A 22,930-nucleotide genomic window follows, 5' to 3' on the forward strand; every position below is an offset into this window, starting at 1 on the left:
TCTTTCAGCCCCACGTGGGATTTCCCCAGAGCCTGGATTTATTCAGAATTCCTCCTGATTTCCAGGAGCTCCACTCTGATTTCTGGAGCTCAGAGGTGGATTTGGCTCAGCCCTTCCTTCTCCTTTCTTTGATAATCTTTAGTTATTTAACAGAGTGAAAGGATATTTATGTGAGCTAAGATTGAGAGGAGATGATGGTAGGAAAAGTCAAAAAACCAAAAAGCAACATCCCAAAATCTCATCATTTGGGGGTTCAGAGTGACATTTCTGCAGCAGAATTCCCTGAGATCCCACAGAACCAAAGGTTCCCTTTAACTCAGCAGGAAAAATGGGAAAAACCACCTAATTTCCAGTTCTTTCCCTGGACAAGACACTGGGAAATCTTCACTCAAAGGTCAGCACTGTGTCTATCCCAAAATATTAATTTAGACTAATTATTATTAATTAATATAATTATAATATATAATTATAATATATAATTAATATATATAATATGATGATATGATATGATATGATATGATATGATATTATATTATTATTATAGTCTTATATATTATTATAATTATTATATTAATAGAATATAAATATAATAGAATTAATATTAACATTGGGTGTTACAACCAGTTCAAGGAGACCTTAAACACACCAGGAACTGATGCAGGGAGATGTCACAAGTGAAAAAAAAATAAAAATAAAAATAAAAATCCACATATCCCCACTGCAAAGGCATCTCCTGTACAAACATTGTCATGGCAACAGAACACAAATCTGCTTTGAAGGACATCCTGAGGAACAAGTGGGAAGAAGAGATGGGTTGGCACTGAACCCAGGAGAATCCAAGCATCAGAACTGACCTGAATCTTGTTCCTCTCTGGGGCAAAATCACTGCTGAAATTTCCCATCCCTGAGCTGAAGGGTGAAGGTTTGGCTTGGATGAAAAAACTCTGAGAAAAATCATCTCAAAGGGGTGTAAATGTAGAGATAAAAATACCACCGAGGGGAAAAAAAGGGAATTTCACTCAGAATCCAACAAGGAACAGCTCAAAATAATTTCCATTCCCACTTTCAGCCTGGTTTTCCCAATTTTTAGCTGGTATTCTAACTCTGTTTATATTATATTATATTATATTATATTATATTATATTATATTATATTATATTTATTATATTTATTATATTATATTTATTATACTATATAATTATAATTATAATATAGATATTATATATTATAATATACATATATATATCTAATATATATATATTATAACCAATCTGCCCTCTCTAAGGAGAAAGATTCCAACTCTACTTGAATTTTGGGGGAAAAGGAGGAGCAGCCACAGCCCTGAACCCTCCGCAGATGTTCCAGCTGCTGAGAGGAGGGAGAAGAAATAAAATCAGTTTATGCCACAAATTCCCCTTCACCTGCTCACCACAGAGCAGGAAAATCTTCAGCTTCAGCCCATCAGTTTATGCCTTGAACATTTGCTATTAAAAATCCACCAAATTGTGATTAAATCTGATCAAAATCCACCAAATTGTCATCAAACCTGATCAAAATTCTGCAGTTTCTATTAAAAATCCACCAAATTGGGATCAAATCAGCTCAATATTCTGCAGTTTCTATTAAAAATCCACCAAATTGTGGTCAAATCAGATCAATACTCTGTAGTTTTTATTAAAAATCTATCAAATTGTGGTCAAACCTGATCAAAATTCTGCAGTTTCTATTAAAATCCCACCAAACTGGGATCAAACCTGATCAAAATTCTGCAGCTCCTATTAAAAACCCACCAAACTGTGGTCAAACCAGCTCAAAACTCTGCAGTTTCTATTAAAAATCTATCAAATTGTGGTCAAACCAGCTCAAAATTCTGCAGTTTCTATTAAAAACCCACCAAATTGTGATCAAACCAAATCAAATTTCTGCAGCTCCTGACCTCTCCAGACCTCCCAAGGCAGAGTGCAGAGGGGATTTTTGATAAGAGAACTTTCACTTGTGGCAGAAATGCCCTAAAATTCAGGGTGTCAGGGGCTGCAGAGCCAGAATTCCATAAAAATTTGGATTTTAGGAACTGCAGGCCCAAAATTCCTTCTCCAAGCTGCCAAAACTTCCCATTTCAATTGGATTCCTCAACAAAAAAACCCCAAAAATTGGGATATCCCTCCTTCCATCCCAGCCTCTCCCCAGTTCCAGTTTCCTGCCCCAGGAATTTCCAGGGGGAATTTCAGAGCTCCAGTTTCTGTTCCCAACACGACTTGCTGCAGGGCTTTGTTGTTCTCTGCTCTGCTGCTCTCACAGAAACATGGATTTTCCTGTAAAATATCCCAATTCCTGCTGCTCTGCCCACGGAGGATTTGCTCAGGTGGAATTACACATGTGGAACAAGAAAATTGCCTCCCAGGATGGGTTTTTTTCCCACTGAATTCCTGGTTTAGCAGCTGCCTGAAGCCACCAAGACACAAAATCCCATTATTAAAGCAACAGGAGATGCTGGGAGATGGTTTAGGATAAAAACATCAAGATTTGGGTGGGAATTCCCCTAAAAAAATCAATTAATAGGATTATTGTAGGGAATATTTTTCCCTACAATCTGTTTTTCTGTGCTCCTGGTTTGATTTTATAGGATGAGAGGTTGCATTGAGGAACAGAATAAAAACAGTATTTATTATTCCAGGGTGTTTTAATTGGAAAAAAAAGATTCCTCTAGTTTAGTTTATAGCATTGAATTTATAATGCTATATAATAATTCGTGTTAATTAATTAATTCATATAATATAATACTATATAATATAATATAATATAATATAATATAATATAATATATATACTATAATATACTATGCTATAATATACTATAATATACTATAGTATACCATACTATACTATACTAAACTATATTATATATCATATTATATATTATATATTATATATTATATATTATATATTATATATTATATATTATATATTATATATTATAGTATAGTATATTTTAGAATATATATTATATTCTATATTATATATATAGATATATATAATATCTATATTATATATAGATCTATATCTATATATATCTATAATATGCATTATATATATTATATATATTATATATTATATTCTATTCTACAATATATATTATAGAATATTATATTCTATTATATTTATATATATATATATTATATATAATCAACTAATTCATCTTACATAATATAAAATATATAATATGAATCCCAGGGCTGTCAGTGACCTGGATCTCTGTCCAGACCACTCTGAAAACCACAAATCCAACCATTTCTGACACAGCCAGTGGAACAAACTGCTCCCATTTCCACGGATAATTTTGGAATCACCTCTCTGTCAGTTCCATTAAGATTTTGGAGACTCCTGGGCTTCCAATGCTGTTTGTTTCCCCCACACTGAGCAGGGCTTGATGCAATTTTTAATAAGGAAGAAGAGCTCACTCCCTGCCAAACCCCAGGTTCCATTAAATCCAGGATCACTCCAAAATCCCAGCCATTCCTGAGCTCCAGCCAAGATGGAAAAAGCAGGAGTTTTAAAGTGATTAAGTCTGCAGGAGGTGAGAATTCAATGACACAGCACTGGGAATGAAAATCCAGCAGGGAAAAAGTGATGCTCTGGGAGGGATGGAGGGTTGGGAGGAGCTGAGCTGGAGATGTTCCCAAATTCAGGGGGTGAAAGGACAGGGATTTGTACCTCCAGCCACAGGGGGGACAGCCAGCCAGGGAAAAACATCATTGCTGCTCAGGAAGATGGGAAAATGGGAAGGAAAACATGAGGAAATTAAGAATTCCTGTGGATTTGCTTCCTCCACAAAGCCAGGAATCGTGGGATTCATGTGCTACTCTAACAAGGAGGAGGTAAAACTTCAATACATTCAGCCCAAACTAGCCCAGGGGAAAGTTCTGGACCCTGCAGCCAAGAATTCCAGTTAAATTCCAGGTGATCCATGGTAATAAGTAAGTTTTTTGAGAAGGAAAAATGGGAAGGAAAACAAGAGGAAATTAAGAATTCCTGCGGATTTGCTTCCTCCACGAGGCCAGGGCAAAATAATTGTGGGATTTATGTGTTACTTGAACAAGGAGGAGGTAAAATTTCAATACATTCAGCCCAAACTAGCCTGGACAGAAAACACCCTGCAGCCAAGAATTCCAGTTAAATTCCAGTTAAATTCTATTTCAATTCCAGTTAAATTCCAGGTGATCCATAGTAATAAGTAAGTGTTTTAAGAAGGAAAAATGGGAAGGAAAACAAGGGGAAAGAGAGAATTGCTGTGGATTTTTTTCCTCCATGAGGCCAGGGTAAAACAATCGTGGAATTCATATATTCCTCAAATAAGGAGGGAAAATTTTCACACATCCAAACAAGCCCAGGGGAAAGTTCTGGACATTGCAGACAAGAATTCCAGTTAAATTCCAGTTAAATTCCAGGTGATCCATGGTAATAAATAAGTGTTTTGAGAAGGAAAAATGGGAAGGAAAAGAAGGGGAAAGAGAGAATTTCTGTGAATTTTTTTTCCTCCACGAGGCCAGGGTAAAACAATCGTGGGATTCACGTATTCCTCAAACAAGGAGAGATGAAATTCCCACAAATCCAACCTGAACAAGCCCAGGGGAAAGGTCTGGATCCTGCAGCCAAGAATTCCAGTTAAATTCCAGTTAAATTCCATTTAAATTCCAGTTAAATTCCATTTAAATTCCAGTTAAATTCCAGGTGATCCATGGCAATAAATAAGTGTTTTAAGAAGGAAAAATGGGAAGGAAAACAAAGGGAAAGGAAGAATTCCTGTGGATTTGCTTCCTCCACAAGGCCAGAGCAAAACAATTGTGGAATTCCTGTGTTCCTCAAACCCAGACAAGCCCAGGGGAAAGGTCTGGACCCTGCAGCCAAAAATTCCATTTCAATTCCAGGTGATCCATGGCAATAAATCAGCATTTTAAGGACTACTCCTTCCTTAAAGCCATCAGGGGAGAAATAAAAAGGCAAAACTGCTCCACAATCAGCACTGCTGGGCTGAAGGAGTTACTTGGAACTCATTTCCCAAGCTTTTCATACCCAACCCTCTTTCTTTCCCTCCAGCTTTTGTGCAAAGCTGAAAATATCCATCAATCCATCCATCCATCCATCCATCCCAGGCTGCCTGTTTATGGAATAACACTGGAGCTGCCAAATTCCCCACCCTCCATTCTCTGCTGCTCGTTCCCAGGAATGCAGATCACAATTCCGAGGCAGAAATGTGAATTTCTATCCCTTTTTTTTTTGGCATCAGGATTTATTTTGGATGAATGAGCTCATGGTTTTATCCCTTCAGGGTGAAATGTGTTCCTGGCGTGGGATTTTTGGGATCCAGAAATTCCCAACGTACAAATACCTGGATGGGGAATTCAGAGCCAGCAGGGAAAACCTGGATTTACAGCAATTTTATAAAATATTTCAGCTAAAATTGTGAATTGCTGTGGTGGTTTTGGGAAAAGTCACTTTTTGGAGAATATCCAGGGAAAGGAAGGGAGCTGGGAATGGGATTGGAGCTCAGCCTGGAGGAAAGGAGGCTCAGGAAGGATTTAATTTCTGGTAAAATTACCTGGAAAGAGTCAGGTGGGAGTTGGGAACAACAGGCAGGATGAGAGGAATGACCTCAAATTAGACCAGGAAAGGGTTGAATTAGGGAGTGGAGGGAAATAGATATTCCTGGATATCAATTTAGGGAATATTAGAGGGAATTTCTTCATGGAAAGCATTGGAATTGCCTGCTCAGGGCATTTCCCATCCCTGGAAATATCCAAAATTCATCTCTTGGATAAATTAGAGGTCACACACTCAGCTCCTCCAAACTCCACAACTTCTCTTCTAATTCGGTTTACATAGAACATTAAATGGGCAAATCAAACTGAAATCAAATTTAGGGAATATTAGGGGGAATTTCTTCATGGAAATCACTGGAATTGCCTGCTCAGGGCATTTCCCATCCCTGGAAATATCCAAAATTCATCTCTTGGATAAATTAGAGGTCACACTCTCAACTCCTCCAAACTCAATGATTTCTCTTCTAACTGAGTTTATACAGGACATGAAACAGGCAAATCAAACTGAAATCAAATTTAGGGAATATTAGGGGGAATTTCTTCATGGAAATCACTGGAATTGGCTGCTTAGGGCAATCCCCATCCCTGGAAGTATCCAAAATTCATCTCTTGGATAAATTAGAGGTCACACTCTCAACTCCTCCAAACTCACCAATTTCTTTTCTAACTGAGTTTATACAGGACATGGAACAGGCAAATCAAACTGAAATCAAATTTAGGGAATATTAGGGGGAATTTCTTCATGGAAATCATTGGAATTGCCTGCCCAGGGCATTCCCAATCCCTGGAAATATCCAAAATTCATCTCTTGGATAAATTAGAGGTCACACACTCAACTCTTCCAAACTCAACGATTTCTCTTCTAATTGAGTTTATACAGCACATTAAATGGGCAAATCAAACTGAAATCATCCCTTTTGACCAGCTGCAGTTGGAATAATGACGAATAACAAATTTCCCTGCCCAGAAAATAAAAACATTTCCTCAAATCCCGTTTTTTCCTGGGAGCTGATGGCCACTCATGTGCTCTTCCAAGGTTCACACACTTCAAATTCCCTTTCAGGAGAATTTCCCTTTCATCCCTTTCGAGTGGGCATCGACCATATCAACCCTCCACATCTGCTAATTAAGCACTCTTCGGTAATTAAAGTTCTCCCAGGGAAAATAAAAAAAAAAAAAATGAAGAATGAGTGGGAGATCATTAGGGATTAAACACTCCCAGCACAAAGGGGAACGTGGAAAAGCCAATTTGCAGGAACAAATTGGGACCTGTTGCAGTTTTTCTGGGCAGGATTGGGGAGGGAATGGTGTTGACATGGAGTTTTAGTGATTTTGGGGAGTTTTTCACTGAAATGATCACTGAGCAAACTGCCTGGGAGATGAAATAGCTGAGTGGTTGTGGCGTGGTTGGTTCAGCTTTTCTATTTATTTGGAATTGTTGGCTTTCCTGTTATTTTATGCCAGTTTTTAGCATCACCTACGGCAAAAAATGCATTTTTCAAGGCGCGGAAACTAATAATAATAATAATAAAAATAATAATAATAAAAATAATAACAATAATAATAATAATAATAATGATAATAATAATGATAATAATATCATTCCTGAGCCCTTCAGTGCTTCAATAATCTCTGCTTTCCCTCTCCAGCACCACAAGAATAGAGGCTCCTCTTTGCAGAGCATTAGCGCTGATTGGCCTCATTTGCATATGCAAATCAGGCGCCAATAGGAGCCACTTAATATTCCCTCCCCTTCATTTGGAGCTGCAGCAAACGTGGGTCAATAGCTGCTCCATGCTCTGCTTTGGGGCTGAGTCAGCAAATGCTAATTAGCCCTGCTGCTTCCAAGCCCTAAAAATCAATTAGTGGGATATTAAGGCAGAGCTCGTTGAGGTAATGAAAATCTTTTGTGTGGTTAAATAGGAAAAAAAAATAATTTAAAAAAAAAAAAAAGGGGGAAAGGTTTGACTCTTCCTTCCCTGGGGGAGCTGGGGAAAGCTGGAATGTTGGTGGAGGGAAAAGCATTTGGATTGGGAGGGAAAAGGTAGGGAAAATATCCCAAAATTATATGGATTTCAGGGGAAAATACAGAGATGCAGAGCTGAGCTCAGCCAACAGCTCCATTCCTGCTTCCTGCCCCAAAAAATGTCTTTTCCCACCTCAGAAATGTTGGTTGAGGAACAAGAATGAGATCCCTGCAATTCCCAGGGAAATCCATGGAAATTTGCATGGAAATCCAGCAAAATTTCCATGGATTTCTTCATCCTCTAATCCAGATTTTTGCCTTTCTTCATCCTCTCATCGAGATTTATAAATACCTGATGCAGCCCTGAGCTCATCAGCACTGCAAAGGGCAAAATCCTGCTGGGATTTTTTGGGATTTTACATCCCAAAATTTTCTTGGACACGATCTGCAGCACTTGGACAGCTCCTGCCAAGGCTGGGAAAAAGAACTGAGTCACCCAATTTGCCTTTCATTCCCATTCCAAGGCTGGAATGTCACTGCCTGGAATGGGCTCGGGAGCAGGAGGACAATTCCAGCTCTGTTCTGTCCTTTTTGTTGTGGAGAAAAGTGGAAATGAGCAGCAAAACAGGATTTAAAAGCCAATTTTGGATTTCTCAGGTGGCTTTCTGCACTCTGGAAATAATCCATGAAACAACAGCTCCTGTCTGAACCTCCACCAACTGCTGGAGGAGGTTTTTTTGGGTTTTTTTAGACCCAAAGTGAGAGATTTATTCCCTGCCAGGCCAACACCAGGGCTGGCACAGAGCTGAAGCACTGGCAGGAATTCAGGATAATTTGGGATGGAAAGCCCAGGTGAGGAATTTTGACCAACCAGGTGCTCTTTTCCCTCTCCAGATTTCCATCCAAGTCACTGCCTGGCAAGATTTGTGCGAAAAATCTCATTTTCAGTCCATGGAACAGCAGCTGATGGCAAACAGGGAAAAAATTCCAGAAAAAATTTTCCAAAAAACCTGTTCCCAAAAATCCACAAAAAACCTGTTCAAACCAAACCTGTTGCCAGCCAAATTTTGTACATGAGCTGGAAAACATTTAATTGGGGAATTCAGGTGAATTTGGGATGGAAAGCCCAGGTGAGGAATTTTGACCAACCAGGTGCTTTTTCCCTCTCCAGATTTCCATCTACGTCACTGCCTGGCAAGATTTGTGCCAAAAATCTCATTTTCAGTCCATGGAGCTGCAGGTCACAAACAGCTGATGGCAAACAGGGAAAAAGCTCCGGAAAAAAATTCCCAAGAATTTGAAAAACCTGTTCAAACCAAACCTGTTGCCAGCCAAATTTTGCACATGAGGTGGAAAACACTTAACTGGGGAATTCAGATTAATCTGGGATGGAAAGGCCAGGTGAGGAATTTTGAATAACCAGGTGCTTTTTCCCCTCTCCAGATTTCCATCCACGTCACTGCCTGGCAAGATTTTTGCCAAAAATCTCATTTTCAGTCTACAGAACTGCAGCTGATGGCAAACAGGGACAAAACTCCGGAAAAAAATTCCCAACAAACCTGTTCCCAAAAATCCACAAAAAACCTGTTGGCAGCCAAATTTTCCACACGAGGTGGAAACCACTTAATTGGGGAGCCAATCAATGTGGTGCTGTGCTGGAAATCGAATTATCCATCTCCTGTTGCAGCCTGTGCCCTGTGTAGAACAAGCTGTCACTCAATAGTATTGACAAGAGCCCTGCTCTGCTCTCCTGCTTGCCATGGAGCCCAAGGATTCAGCCTTGCAGCAAGAGGGAAATGACAGTCCCTGGGCTGGCACATCCCAAAATTCAGATTTTATGGCTTGCTGGGCTGTTCTGATCCGTGGCTTTAGCACCACAAGCTGTGAAGGAAGGGCTACAAACTTGGTTTTTGTTAATTAACAACGCCAGCGCTGAGCTCTCTGCTTGGGAATATTTGGGATATTTAGTGGTAGGGAAGATTCAGTGGGGTATTTAGGAATTATTTTCCTGACTGTCCAGCCACCACAGGATGTCAGGGAGTACAACCTGTATATGTGTGTATATATATATATATATATATGTATGTATGTGAGTATATATATATATATATATGTATATATGCATATATATGTGTGTGTATATGTACATATACCAATATAAAAAAAATATATATACACACATATATATGTCTATATATATATATGTATGTGTACATACACACACATATATATATTTATATGTACATATGTATATTTACATGTATATACATATATATTTACATATATATATACATATTTCAGGCCAATTTATAAGTTGTACATTGTATAAATTGTATAAATTAATAAATTATATATATATGTACGTATGCATATATATGTGTATATATATACATATATGTATATATACATATACATATATATACACATATGCATATATATATAAAAATATATATACACACACATATATGTATATATATGTATGTGTATATATATATACACATATATATTTATATATACACGTATGTATAGTTACATATATATACATATATACATATATACATATATATTTGCATATACATATACATATTTCAGGACAATTTATAAATCTATCTGTAGAAGCAGAGGGATATATATATATACACATATATATATAAATACTTAGATATGTACATGTATCTATGTATATCCATATCTATATATCTATATATCTATATATCTATATATCTATATATCTATCTATATATCTATATATCTATCTATATCTATATATCTATCTATATCTATATATCTATATCTCTATATATATCCATATATTTATATATATCTATATCCATATCTATATATATCTATATCCATATCTATATCTATATATCTACAGGTATATTTATAAATTGTGTCCTGACAACAACATAAATAAAAATACAACCCTAAGCTCTGGGTGTTGGTCCAAGGTTGGACTTGAGAGGTGTTTTCCAGCCCACATAATTCACATAATTCTGTGTTTTTCCCTAAATCCCTTTCTATTTGTCACCCTCTGCTTTAACCCAGCACCCAGAGGTGATGGTAATTTACTATTAAATTAATAATAATTTAATTTCATTGATTTAATCTTGTTTTATCCCATCATTAATAAACAAATCAACCCCCTGCTCTCCATCCCTGCTTTATTCACTATTTCCATGGAGTTTGTGTCCCTTTCCCTCTCGCTGTCCCAGACTTGCCCACTTGATTTGAAGTCACCTCTGAGTGCATTCCTCAGGTGTGAGGAGGCAGCAGAGAGAGGAATTCATCCCCTCTGCACTCCAGGAACATCCTGGATATCCCATCAGCCTCACACACCTTCCAGGGCAAGCAAGAAATGCCAAAATTGGCCATTTCTGCATTTTCAGGGAGATTTTTCACCAGCTGAGGCTGTCAAGATTCACGTCCCAGGCGAATTGAACTGGGATTATTTATAGCTGTCTCCGAAATTCTGCAGCTGAACCAGAATTCAGGACTCCACAGCTGGGCTGGGGTGGGGAGAAGGATCATTTAGCCATAAAAGAAGGAAAAATCCCCCAGTCTGAGGGTGAACAGGGCTAATTGGGAAATCATGTTGAATTCAAGGGACAGTTAACAGGGAGAGAAAACAAATTTAGGGATGCTGAAAGCATGAAAGCACTTAATTTCAATATTTTCTCAATGAGACGTGCTGAAACTGAGCTCCCTGAACTGCTGCTGCTCCGTGCAAGAAGCTCATAAGTAAAAAAATTACCTCCAGATCAAAGTATTTTCTTGAAATGGAAATGAAATTCTCTCTGTTCTCCCAATTCCCCAAGAAAAAGCTGACAATTTTTCACTCCCACTGGTCCTGCCATGTTTGCCCTCTTTTCTTTTTCCAGCTCGTCCACTAAACCCACTGATTTGTGCTGCGTTTCCTCTCACAAAAACGGGATTTTTGGGAGGTCTGTTCCTGGATTTTCAAGCCTCACAGCTCTGTGTGCAGCCAGGAACACAAATTTTCACAACGAGGAACATCCTGAGCTCTTTGGGCCACTTGGGAGCTGCAAATTCAGCAAGGTGAGGGTGCAGAACCAGCTGTGCCACATCTGGGCAGAGACCCCAAAACCTTCAAACCCCAAAACCCTCAAACCCCAAAACCTTCAAACCCCAAAACCCTCAAACCCCAAAGCAGCACCAGCCTTTGCCTTTTCCCACCCTGGCACCAAATGAGCACCAAATCCCTGCTGTTTGCTGAGCTCTGGGATGAGATTTGGAGAGATTTGCAGCAGAATGGGATTTGCAGCCTCACACTAGGGAATGAGGGCAGACAGGAGCACAGGGTGAGGAAATGGAGAGAGGATTAGGGGAGATCCTGCAGCACAGGGATGGAGGGAAGTCCCAAAACCATGAGACTGAGAAGGACTGGGGTTGTTATTCCTCAAATCCTGCTGTTACTCCAGCTCCTGGAGCTGTTATTCCTCAAATCCTACTGCTTCTCCAGCTCCTGGGGTTGTTATTCCTCAAATCCTACTGTTCCTCCAGCTCCTGGGGCTGTTATTCCCCAAATTCTGCTGCTTTTCCAGCTCCTGGGGCTGATATTCCTCAAATCCCATTTCACCTCCAGCTCCTGGAGCTGTTTCTCCTGAAATTCCTCTGCACCTCGAGCTCCTGGGGCTGTTATTCCCCAAATTCTGCTGCTTTTCCAGCTCCTGGGGCTGTTATTCCTCAAATCCTGCTGCCTCAGGCTGGGCCAGGGGAGGCTCAGGGTGGATATCAGGAGGAATTTCCTCATGGAAAGGCTGGTCAAGCATTGGAGCTGCCCAGGGAGGTTTGGATTCCCCATCCCTGGAGGTGACCAAGGAATTCCTGGCTGTGGCACTGAGGGCTCTGGGCTGGGGACAAGGTGGCTTTGGGCACAGGGTGGAGTTGATAACCTTGGAGAGCTTTTCCAGCCTCAGAGATCCTGGGATTCTCACAGTGCCAAATGGCATTTCACTGATCTCCAGCCCTGCAGAGCCTCCCTGTGTCTCAGAGCCACATCCAGACGAGCTGGGACACCAGGAATTCCCAGGACAGACTCTGGGAATGCTCAGGACACACCATGGAAATTCACAGACACACACCAGGAATTCACAGGACACACTCTGGGAATTCACAGGACAGACTCTGGGAATTCACAGGACACATCTGTATCCCTACCAGCACACTCCTGGTGCAGATCTCATCCATCTCCTCCCCAAATCCCCAGAAAAAAGCAGCAAAATATTCCCTCAACCACCACCAACCTCCACTGATGCATTTCCCAGAGGGTCAGAGCAGAGCAGACATCAGTGTGAGCACAGTGTTTTCGTGTCACTTTGATGCCTCCAACTGTACTTTCTTCCTGTCTTTTTTTTTTAAAAAAAAAAAGAAAAAAGTTCCTGCGAGCTTTTGTTCCAATTTTCAGCTCCTGTTTCTTTCTGGTGCATTTCCCAAGGATGGCTCCGAGGGAGGAGGAGGAGGAGAATAAACGAGCAGCCTTTGATAGCGGATCACACCAGAGCCACTTCCTGCAGGACTCTGCTGCACTGCTCTGCCTTTCAATGGCAATTAGCACATCCCAGCCTCTTCCCCGAGCCACAGATTCCCAAAAAAACCGAGACAGCATTCCAAACCACACTTCTCACCTCAGTTAACAACCCCAAAAAGTGATTATTTTGCTTCGGGGCAGACTCAGGGTGGCACTTCCAGCAACTCTCCCTCCCTCCAAATAAATCTCTGACTGACGCCAGCGCTCTCTCTGTCACTCTGGCTCAGGTTAAGTTTTAAATACATTTATTTTCCCCCTCAGTTCCAGCCTGGAAAGCCTCCTAATCACCAGGCAAATAAACTGGGGATCATTGCAAATGTGTGTGACTAAAGGGCAGCCCTGGCGTGAGCCTTTGTACAAGATTTCCTGCGGCATCGAGGTAATAAAAAAACATTACAAAGTGTACAAGGAGCTGTGTGTAAATGCCAAAAAAATGAACTGGAAATGTCAAGGAAGTGCAAAAGCAGCTGCGTGTGCTCTGGCCCAGGATTTGGGAGTGACGTGAGCTCACAGCTGCTCAGCACAGAGCTGCTGCTCCAGCAGAGGATTTGCAGATGGGCAAAGATGGGAAAATTGGCAAAATTTGGGAAAAAGCACGAAGGTTTTGCGAATGGATTCGCCTTTTCTACACAGAGGTGTTGAGCTCATCTGTCCTGATATCCTCACTTGTCCTAACATCCTCACTTGTCCCAAAAACCTCACCTGTACTGACATCCTCACCTGTCCCAAAAGCTTTACCTGTCCCCAAACCCTCACCTATCCCAAAACCCTCACATGTCCCAAAATTTTTCCGTCCTGACATCCTCACCTGTCCCAAAAACCCCACCTGTCCTGACATCCTAAATTGTCCTAATATCCTCATCTGTTCTGATATCCTCATCTACCCCAAAAGCTTCACCTGTCCTGACATCCTCAACTGTCCCCAAACCCTCCTGTCCCAACATCCTCACCTGTCCCAAAGCCTTTACCTGTCCCCAAATCCTCACCTGTCCCAAAACCCTCACCTATCCCAACCCCCTCATCCATTCCAACATCCTCACTTATCCCAACATCCTCTCCTATCCCAAAACCCTCACCTGTCCCCAAATCCTAACCTGTCCCAAAACCCTCACATGTCCCAAAACCTTCCCCTGTCCTGACATCCTCAACATCCATCCCAACATCCTCTCCTATCCCAAAATCCTTATCTATCCCAAAACCCTCACCTCTCCCAACATCCATCCCAGCATCCTCACCTGTCCCAAAATCTTCACCTATCCCAACATCCATCCCAACACCCTCTCCTATCCCAAAATCCTCTCCTGTCCCCAAAATCCTCACCCATCCCAACCCTCCCCTGTCCCCCCAGCCCCTGGCAATAAGCAGAGCTGCTCTCTCCCCTTATAGGGCCAAGGGGTCAATCCTGGGCTGAGCTCTGACCCCACAGCTGACCCCACTGACCCCACAGATCACTGCAGCACCCACAGAACCATCCCAGAGCAGAGGTTTCCATCAGACATGAGAGGAGATTTGAGCAGAATTAAATTCCTGAGTGCACAAAACGCTGAGTGGCTCCACCATCGCCTCAATGAAGGCATTTCCTTGGTTTAATGGCCGGGCTAATTGGCTGGCTGGACTCATTAACAAGGAGTTCTCAGCCTTAATGGTAATTTTAAGCACTCCAAAAATAAAAAAACCATTTATGGGGAGCTGAATAGCATTTTAGGCTCAGCGATCAACAGCAGCATAAGTTGATTTTTCCATGGTTAATTTGTCATTTCCCCAGCAGCACCAGGGAGCTTCGTGACCTGAGTGCCACCAGAAAACAGCTTTTTCTAGATATCTGAGGCTTCTGAGCCTCAACACCCAACCCTTCACCCCAAAACAACCTCTGGGCATCATTTATGGCACCAAACACAGCAGGGGAATCCGAGGAGTTGGGGAGGAAGGGGCAGCGAAAAGCAAAATAACAAATGGGCTAAGAGAATGTAAGGAAAAGTGCAGGAATTCCAATGGACATTACTGCTGCATGGACATTGCTCCTGGAAATCCCACTGTCAACCCCAAATCACCCACCCTTCCCAGATATTCCAGGGAATTCAGCCAGGGAACACTTTTAAGGATGCGCCGAGACGAAAAGAAAAATTTCAAGGATGCGCCGAGACGGAAAGCAAAACTTCAACACCGAAAAAACCAAAATGAAATAACACACCAACAAGCCACTGATGTCCTGATCCCAGCACAGCCTCTGCAGCTCAGTTCCCCACCCCAAATCCCAACCCAGGGGCAATTCCAGAGTTCCCAGACTCACCCTCGTAGGTGGCCTGGAAGCCTTGGGCGCTGACGGCGTAGTCGCTGACGAGCCACAGGGACAGCACCAGGCCAGAGCTGACGATGGGAGCAGGCAGCTGGAATCCTGTCAGCCTGGAAGAAAAACCCCACAATCAGCACTCTGCCCTGGGAAAAATGGGATTTGGGAAGAGCCCTGCATGTCCAGAGAGGGAATTGCAGCATACAGACACCTAGCAGCAAATTCCAGGATTTTCCCATCTCCCATTCCCACAGGAATTCTCCACTCCCACTCTTCTGTTGCCTTTTTTAGCTTAGAAATGAAATTTGATGTCATTTTAGCACAGGAGGTAATAGAAAAGTGGATTTTTACTAGAGCTCCAGGGGCAGTTATGGAAAAAAATCCACCAAACCCAACCCCAGCTGGGTGAATGCAATTTGATAGGTTAGAGGAAATTAGCAGAATTGATCAAAAGCACCAATTCAGAGGACAAGGGGTGATGGATTGTTCACTGATGCTTAAAATGGTTTGGGGAACCTTGGAGTAAAAATACCTGAAGCATTCCACAAAACTGCATTAAACTGAACACAAAAACAGGCAAAAAATTGATGTTGGCAACTAATTAAAGGTCACCAATGTGGCACTTTGAGAGTGTTTGCTCTGCAGTTTGACCAAGGATAAAACTGGAAGTTTTTGGGAATTCTCCATTCAAGGATAAAACTGGAAGTTTTTAGGAATTCTCCATTCAAGGTTAAAACTGGAAGTTTCTGGGAATTCTTCATTCAAGGATAAAACTGGAAGTTTCTGGGAATTCTTCATTCAAGGATAAAACTGGAAGTTTTTGGGAATTCTCCCCACCCAGCTGTCCCTGGCAGCACAAGCCCAGGGATGGAGGTTTGATCCAAAATGCACCACAACAAGGCTGGGATGGTTCACACCTCCTTCCTGAGGTGAAAATCCAAACTCACAGCCATGAAATCCCAGTGTGAGATGATCTGGGAGCTGCACAGGAGGAATTGCCCAGGATTTGGACACAAATAGGAGTGAAAAGAACAAAATAAAAACGGACAAATCCAGAAACTCCCAACCCACATGTCTTGTTCTCCCACCCTCCTCAACTCAGGGCTAAATGACAACTGATTTTACGATAAAACCTGTTTATTTATGATTTTCAACCAAGCATCATTCATCCTAAACACCAAATCCCTGATCCTGCCCCATCCCCAGAGCAGCTGATGCACATTCCCGAAAATTCCAGTTTTACAACTTCCCAACCTCCTCCTCACAGGGGATTCCCAGACAGAACATTTCCTTCAGAACATTTCCAGACAGAACATTTCCTTCAGAGCAATCCCACCCTGAACTCCTGCCTGCCTTTACTGAGGACAGGAACTCAGGAGAAATCCCTGAGCTGCCCTAAAACCAGATTTTTACAACCCACGGAAGGAACTCGGCATCATTGGAGATCAAGAGTGTTCAAGGGATCACAAGGGCAGGAGCAGCACGAGATAAACAGGGAAAAAAAGAGAATTTAAAGCTTCTTACAACACACTCTGAGGTTTATCCCACACTGAGACTCACAGCTCTCTGACCCCTTAAGAAATACCTGTAAACACTCTTTAATTCAGGGTATTTCCTCTCCTCACATTGAAAAAAGGCATCCAGAGAATAAAACCCTAATTCTTTCACTTTTGGGGTTTTATTCATTTAAATCCCTCTGCCCACCCAGCCCAAGCAATTCCTCCTTCAACTCCTCCCCAACCCCTGAGCCAGCGAGGGAACTTCTCTCTTCCCTCCCTAGCTCTAATCTAGCAAACCTAAATATTATTTCACACACACTGAGCTCTGACTGATGAAAGCTGACGGGCTCTGCCTGAGAACTTTATTGAAGCAAAATTTCCAGTTATTGGCAGAGCTTTCCGAGTTGCCAGCCCATGATTTAAGTGTGAATGTCAGCAGAGCAGCACTGCCCAGCCCTCGGCATCAAATCCACAGGCTGGACAAGCTGCAAGGACAATTGCTCCTGTTTATTAACAAGGAAATGCTCCAGCATCCATAAGGATTTCGTTTTTTACTGTGCTGAGTAAAAGTGTCACTGTTTTTAGTAATTAATTGGGTGGTTTAATTAGAGTGGCCTCCCGAAACATGCATGCACTCAAAAAAATCCAGGAAATGCCTGCAGCAGCTTTAATAAAAAGCAGCCAGTGGGAAGCAGAAATTGCTGATTTATCTTCCCCTGACCACCCCAGATCATCACCCGGGGATTTGCTCATGCAGCTTGGGGTTTTTGATATCCAAAGTGGATTTTTTCCCTCTGAACTGATCTTTTCCCATCGTGGATTCAGCTCACAGCCTCTGCTCTGAGAGGATCCCACTTTGCGGATGTTGCTTTTAATTCAGGGCAACAAGAACACGTCCTTTACCTGGAAGGAGTGCTGCTGTCCCCAGGGAGCGCCAGGAATTAAGTGTAACCTGAGACAACACTGCCCCGGAGCATTTATCCCAACACAATTGGTGTTTTCCACTTAGAGGGCTTTAAAAGAGCAGTGCTGTGCAGGAGGACATGAAATTGTCACTGGGCTTGTTCTGAGGCTTTGCACAGAGCCCACTCTGACCGAGGAGATGATTTCCAGGGAACCTCAGGGCTTCTGGAAGCTCTAGGAATTAATAAAGCCAAGCAGCTCTGCAGGCAGTGATCCTCAGAGGTTCCCTGTGTGTCCCCAGAGCCAGCAGGGGAGTTTGGGCTGCCTGGCAGCACCAAATTCTGCTTCCCTGACATCAAACACCTTCTCTGCCCACAGAACGTGAATTGTTTCAGTGCTGAAACCAGGAGATGCTGCTTCAGTCAGGGAAATCTCTGTCCAGCACCTCAGCTCTCCCTGCTGCTCCTGCACTGAAATCCTGCACTGGAGATGAGCTGAAATCCCTCCAGTTCCTCACTGAAGTCACAATAAAATCAACTTCTCTTCTGAAGTCTCCACCCAATACACACAACTGGATTTTTTTTCTTCTCTGTTTTTCTTTCTCTTTTTTTCCTTCTCCTTTTCTTGCCCAAGCAAGAGCCCAGGCAGTGTCCCCTTGAAGGAACAACCATTTCCCAATGTCCACGTTCAAAGCTCAGCTCTGCTGTCCCAAAGCCCCAGGACAGGCAGGATTGGCAGGACATCCTCCATGCTAACTCTCCTCTTGCTTTCCTCCCTAAATCTGCATCCCAGAGAGATTTAAACCGTGGCAACGAACCCGATGGCAGAGAGAACATGGAATTATTCCCCACCAAACAGCAATTCTGACATCACCCATCTTCAGGGCAGCAATCACCAAAATCCACACACAACAAAATCCAAAAAAAGCAGCAAAACTCCATTCCTTGTGTTCATGAAGGGCTGTAAGGAGAAGGTGAGGGCAGCAACAACAGCAGGAATAATCATACTGCATTCCTCCTGTACCTCTGGGCCAAATGGATTACTGAGTGATGATCCCCTCAACGTGCTTGGAGGCAGCACTGACTGTGTGAGGTTCTCCACGTGTTTTTCATTGGCTTAATTCTGCTCCTGCTGCGAGGAACCAAACGAAACCAGCGCCAGAAATGGCTCTTGATAAGCTTGCCCTTGCAAGGAATCAATAGATGCAAACAAAGCAAGGGAGGAATGCTTTGCTCTGGTTGCACTCCTCGTGTTCTGCTCCAGGTGTGCAGAATGTGTGAGAATGGTGCTGGTTTGGCTCCTGATCTGCAGCAGGAAAGGGAATCTGCAGCAAGGAAATCTGCTTTGGGAGAGTTTTGGGAGAGCTGATGGAGGGAAAAGCACCTTTCACAGGTGAGAGGTCCCAGCTGTGGATCCAGATGGGACAGAATCCCAAAATCCAAGGATCAGTGAGGCTGGAAAATCCCCAAGATCATCAAACCCACCCTGTGCCCAATGCCCAATGCTTTTCAGGATCAGGGAGGGTGGAGGAGCTCTCCAAGGTCACAGAGTCACACCTGGGACTCATCCCCACCTTGTCACTCAGTGTCACAGCCAGGCATTCCTTGGTCACCTGCAGGGTGGGGAATCCAAACCTCCCTGGGCAGTTCCAAGGCCTGACCATCTTTTCCAGGAAGGAATTTTCCCTAAAATCCAACCTAACCTTCCCCTGCCCAGCCTGAGGCTGTTCCCTCTCCTCCTGTCCCTGTTCCCTGGAGCACAGCCTGACCCCCCTGGCTGTCCCCTCCTGTCAGAGCCACCAGGTCCCCCTGATCCCCTTTGCTCCAAGCTAAGCTCTTTCCCAGCTCCCTCAGGAGTTCCCCAGCTCCATTCCCCTCCCTGGCCAAGCTCCAGCCCCACAGGATCCCTCCATGTGTCATCAGCAATGGAAAACTGTCCCTTCCACCCTCAAAGGAGCCAGAAACCCCCTGACTGCTCCTCCTTCCAGCCCCACCTGAACATCCTTTCCCCCAGGACCCCCAACCCTCTCCCACACCCCCCCCAGCCCCATCTGTTGCACATTTCCCCATCCCTCTGGCTGTGACACAACTCTGTCCCACTCCTGGTGACGCAGAATCCCCTTTGGGACTGCAGGTGCCATAATTAAAGCCCAGCCCATTCTTTTTTCTGGTCGGCTGCCCACCACCAGCTCGGGCTGCAATCAAAACAGTTATTGCAGCTGGCAATCCGGCAGCCTTTAGAGCAGAAATGCTGCACAAGTGTCTCAGAGCAGCTAATGAAAATGCACTGGATTGTGTCATTTAACCCAGCATTAAATTACAGCGCCCCATAGGCTGGGGAGCTTTTCCTGACTGTCATTTACAGGCACCTATTAGGGAAAATTTCCCATCAAATGAGGTAAATTCTGTGCTGTGTGGAGGGTGAATGGCACCGTGCCCTGAGTGCCAACCTGGCACCCCTGTTCTGTCATGGGATAATCAGCATTTTCAGGCAGGTTGGAGGGAGGGGATCCTGGCTCCCTGCATTGTCCTGAGAGAATCAGCATTTTAGGGCAGGTTGGAGGGAGGAGAAAACCCCTGAAAAACCTGAAAACCCCATTTTCTGCCTCTCAGTCCAGCCCTGGGAGGCACATCTGGGCTGCTGTGTGCAGCTCTGGGATCCTCAGGCCAGGAGGGACAGAGAGCTCACAGAATATTCCAAGCTGGAATGGATCCACAAGGATCCTCCAGGTCCAGCTCCTTCTTTCTCTTCCACACAGCAGAAGAAGATGATAAACTTGATACAGAACTCCAGAAAAACCTCCTGGCTTTTCCCCTCCCTTCTCTCCATTCTGATTGTGTCACTGAGTGTGGAGAGGAAAAAGTCTGGAATGCTCCAACTCTCCCACTGCTGCCAGCTGACAGGGCAAAGCCAACCTGGAGCTGCTGGAGAGGTGAATTCCTGAAGGATTCAACTCCTCCATCCCCAATTTGGGCCAACAGAAAGAGCTCCAGGTGACTCTGGATGGAGTGCATGTCCAGCTGGTGCACAAGGAAAGCAGGAGCAGCAGGGACAGGGAATATTCCTTTTCCCTTTGGGTGCTCAATCTGAAAAATATCCACGAGAAAAGGGATGTTAATCAACATCTCCAACTCCCTCCACGCTCTGAAGGATTGCTGCAGCCCAGCTGCTTCAGGAATACAGAGAGATGCAGATTTGGGATTTAAACCCTCAGGGGAAGCTGGGAACAAGCACCAGCTGTGGTCACTCCCAGATGTTTTCCCCCAAAAAACACCAAGAATAAAAGAGCAAATGCAAGAGATCAAGGGATTTCCCCACAGGGATCCATCCCACCTCAGATCTCAGCACAGGAGGCAGAATGATTTTCTGTAAAGACACAGCTGCTGGTGGGGAAAGTGTCCACTGGGGAAAGCAAACAGCTTGTCATTTCTAGGAATGCTTTCATTTCAGAAATCATCCCTCATCCTGAAGAGGTTTAAGATCTCCTCCAAATCCTCCTTTTTCCTGCAGAACTTTCCCTGTTTTCTGTGCAAAACGACCCCACCTGAGGAGCCACTCTCTCTCTCTCCTGGGGCAGCAATTTCTCCATTCCATTTCCCCCGTATTTATTAAAGAAAAACCCAATTACAGCGAGATGGCAGCTTTTTTTTCCAGGCTGTATTAACACGAATGCTCTCATTAATCATCAATAAAACAAGCAGAGCATGATCTGAGAGCAATCCCAGCTCTCCAACACTTAAAAGGCAGCTCTGGCTGCAGGCACTGCTTGCTGCTGTCACTGAGACTGCTGGCCTGGCTGTTGGATCCCTGCGAGGCTGAAATGATGCTCTGGACAAAAAAAAACCAACTCTAGATGGGTTTGAAAGGATCCTGCAGGGATACAGGAACAGCTGAAGTAGTTCCCAGTTGGGTTTAGGCAATGTGCTGGAGGTTGGGCCAAAATACAAAAAAAAACCAAAAAACCGAAGGAAAAAACCCAAACCAAACCAAACTAAAAAAACCAAAAAATGAAACAAAAAAAAACCCCAAAAAAACCAAACAAAAAAAAAAACCCCAACCAAAAAAAGCCAAACCAAGAAAACCCCAAAACTCAAAAAAGCCAAACAAAAAAAACCAAAAATCAACCAACAAACAACAAGAAAAAAAAATCTGAAAAAGAAACAAAACCACAAAAAACCTGACAAAACAAAATAAAAATATCCAAAAAAAAAAATCCCCCAAACAAACAAAAAAACCCAAATCACCACCAAAAAAACCAAACTGTTGTTTTTTTTGGGAGTCAGGCTATGGACAGACAAGTAACAAGCACCTGTCTTGCTCCAAGCACAGCAACTCCCTGGATATTCTCCTTGGATATTCTCCTATCTCACTTTCTCCCATCCCAGCTGCTGGAGAACAAAGCTGACCCCAAACGAATCAAATCCATTCCCTACTTTTTTATTTTCTTACCACGACAGCAACCAAAAAACCCCAACTTTTTCCATTCCTTAACCTCTCCTGGTACCACAACCACCTCCGATTTTCCCAGGAATTTCCTCCAGCACACAGAAAATTCCCAGGAATTTTCTCTAGCACAGCAATCAGTGGCACTTCCCTCCCTTTTCCCAAGCCAAGCCCAATCCATCAGGGCCCAGGAGCCCTTTGCTTACCTCTGACACTGACAAAGCTTCATTAACCACCACGGGCTCGGGGGACACTGACAGAGCTCATAAATCCCAGCCTGGATGGATTTCTCCACTCCTTTAAAGCAGGGTTTGGGTCAATTCCCACTAGAAAAGTGTTATTTATAGAGCCCAAAGGCAGCACAGCCAGCTCAGATATATGAGGCCTTCATGGCTCAGGCTGGGGACAGGTAGTGAGCATCAAATTTCAATAAATTTGATTTTCCATGCAATGCAATGGAGTGGGAAGAGCATGGAGTTGGATGTGATTTATAATTTGTCTCACGTCCCTTCCAGGCTTGTTTTTCCAAGGTTTTCTGGGGTTGCAGTGGGATTTTTCCCCCCTCTGCTCTACTCAGGTGAGACCTGAGGCTTCCAACCCTGCAGTCCCAGCACAGGAAGGAGCTGGGATAGTGGGAGAAGCTGGAATTGGATGAGCTTGAAGTTTCCTTTCTTTTCTTTTC

At 43.2% G+C, this 22,930-nt stretch overlaps 1 protein-coding gene across 2 annotated transcripts in view; it reads right to left on the reverse strand.

Moving 5' to 3' along the window:
* CSMD2 (CUB and Sushi multiple domains 2) overlaps positions 1 to 22,930 on the reverse strand; it is a 301,010-nt gene that overhangs the window by 214,761 nt on the left and 63,319 nt on the right. For both annotated transcript variants that reach the window (XM_085081419.1, XM_085081420.1), the window contains exon 4: positions 15,404 to 15,516. In XM_085081419.1, coding sequence (XP_084937545.1) covers positions 15,404 to 15,516 — 113 coding nt within the window. The remainder of the gene's footprint in view (positions 1 to 15,403; positions 15,517 to 22,930) is intronic.

The sequence above is a fragment of the Lichenostomus cassidix genome, chromosome 23 (genome assembly GCF_008360975.1).
Source record: "Lichenostomus cassidix isolate B80296 chromosome 23, HeHo_3.0, whole genome shotgun sequence".
Classification (NCBI taxonomy): domain Eukaryota; kingdom Metazoa; phylum Chordata; class Aves; order Passeriformes; family Meliphagidae; genus Lichenostomus; species Lichenostomus cassidix.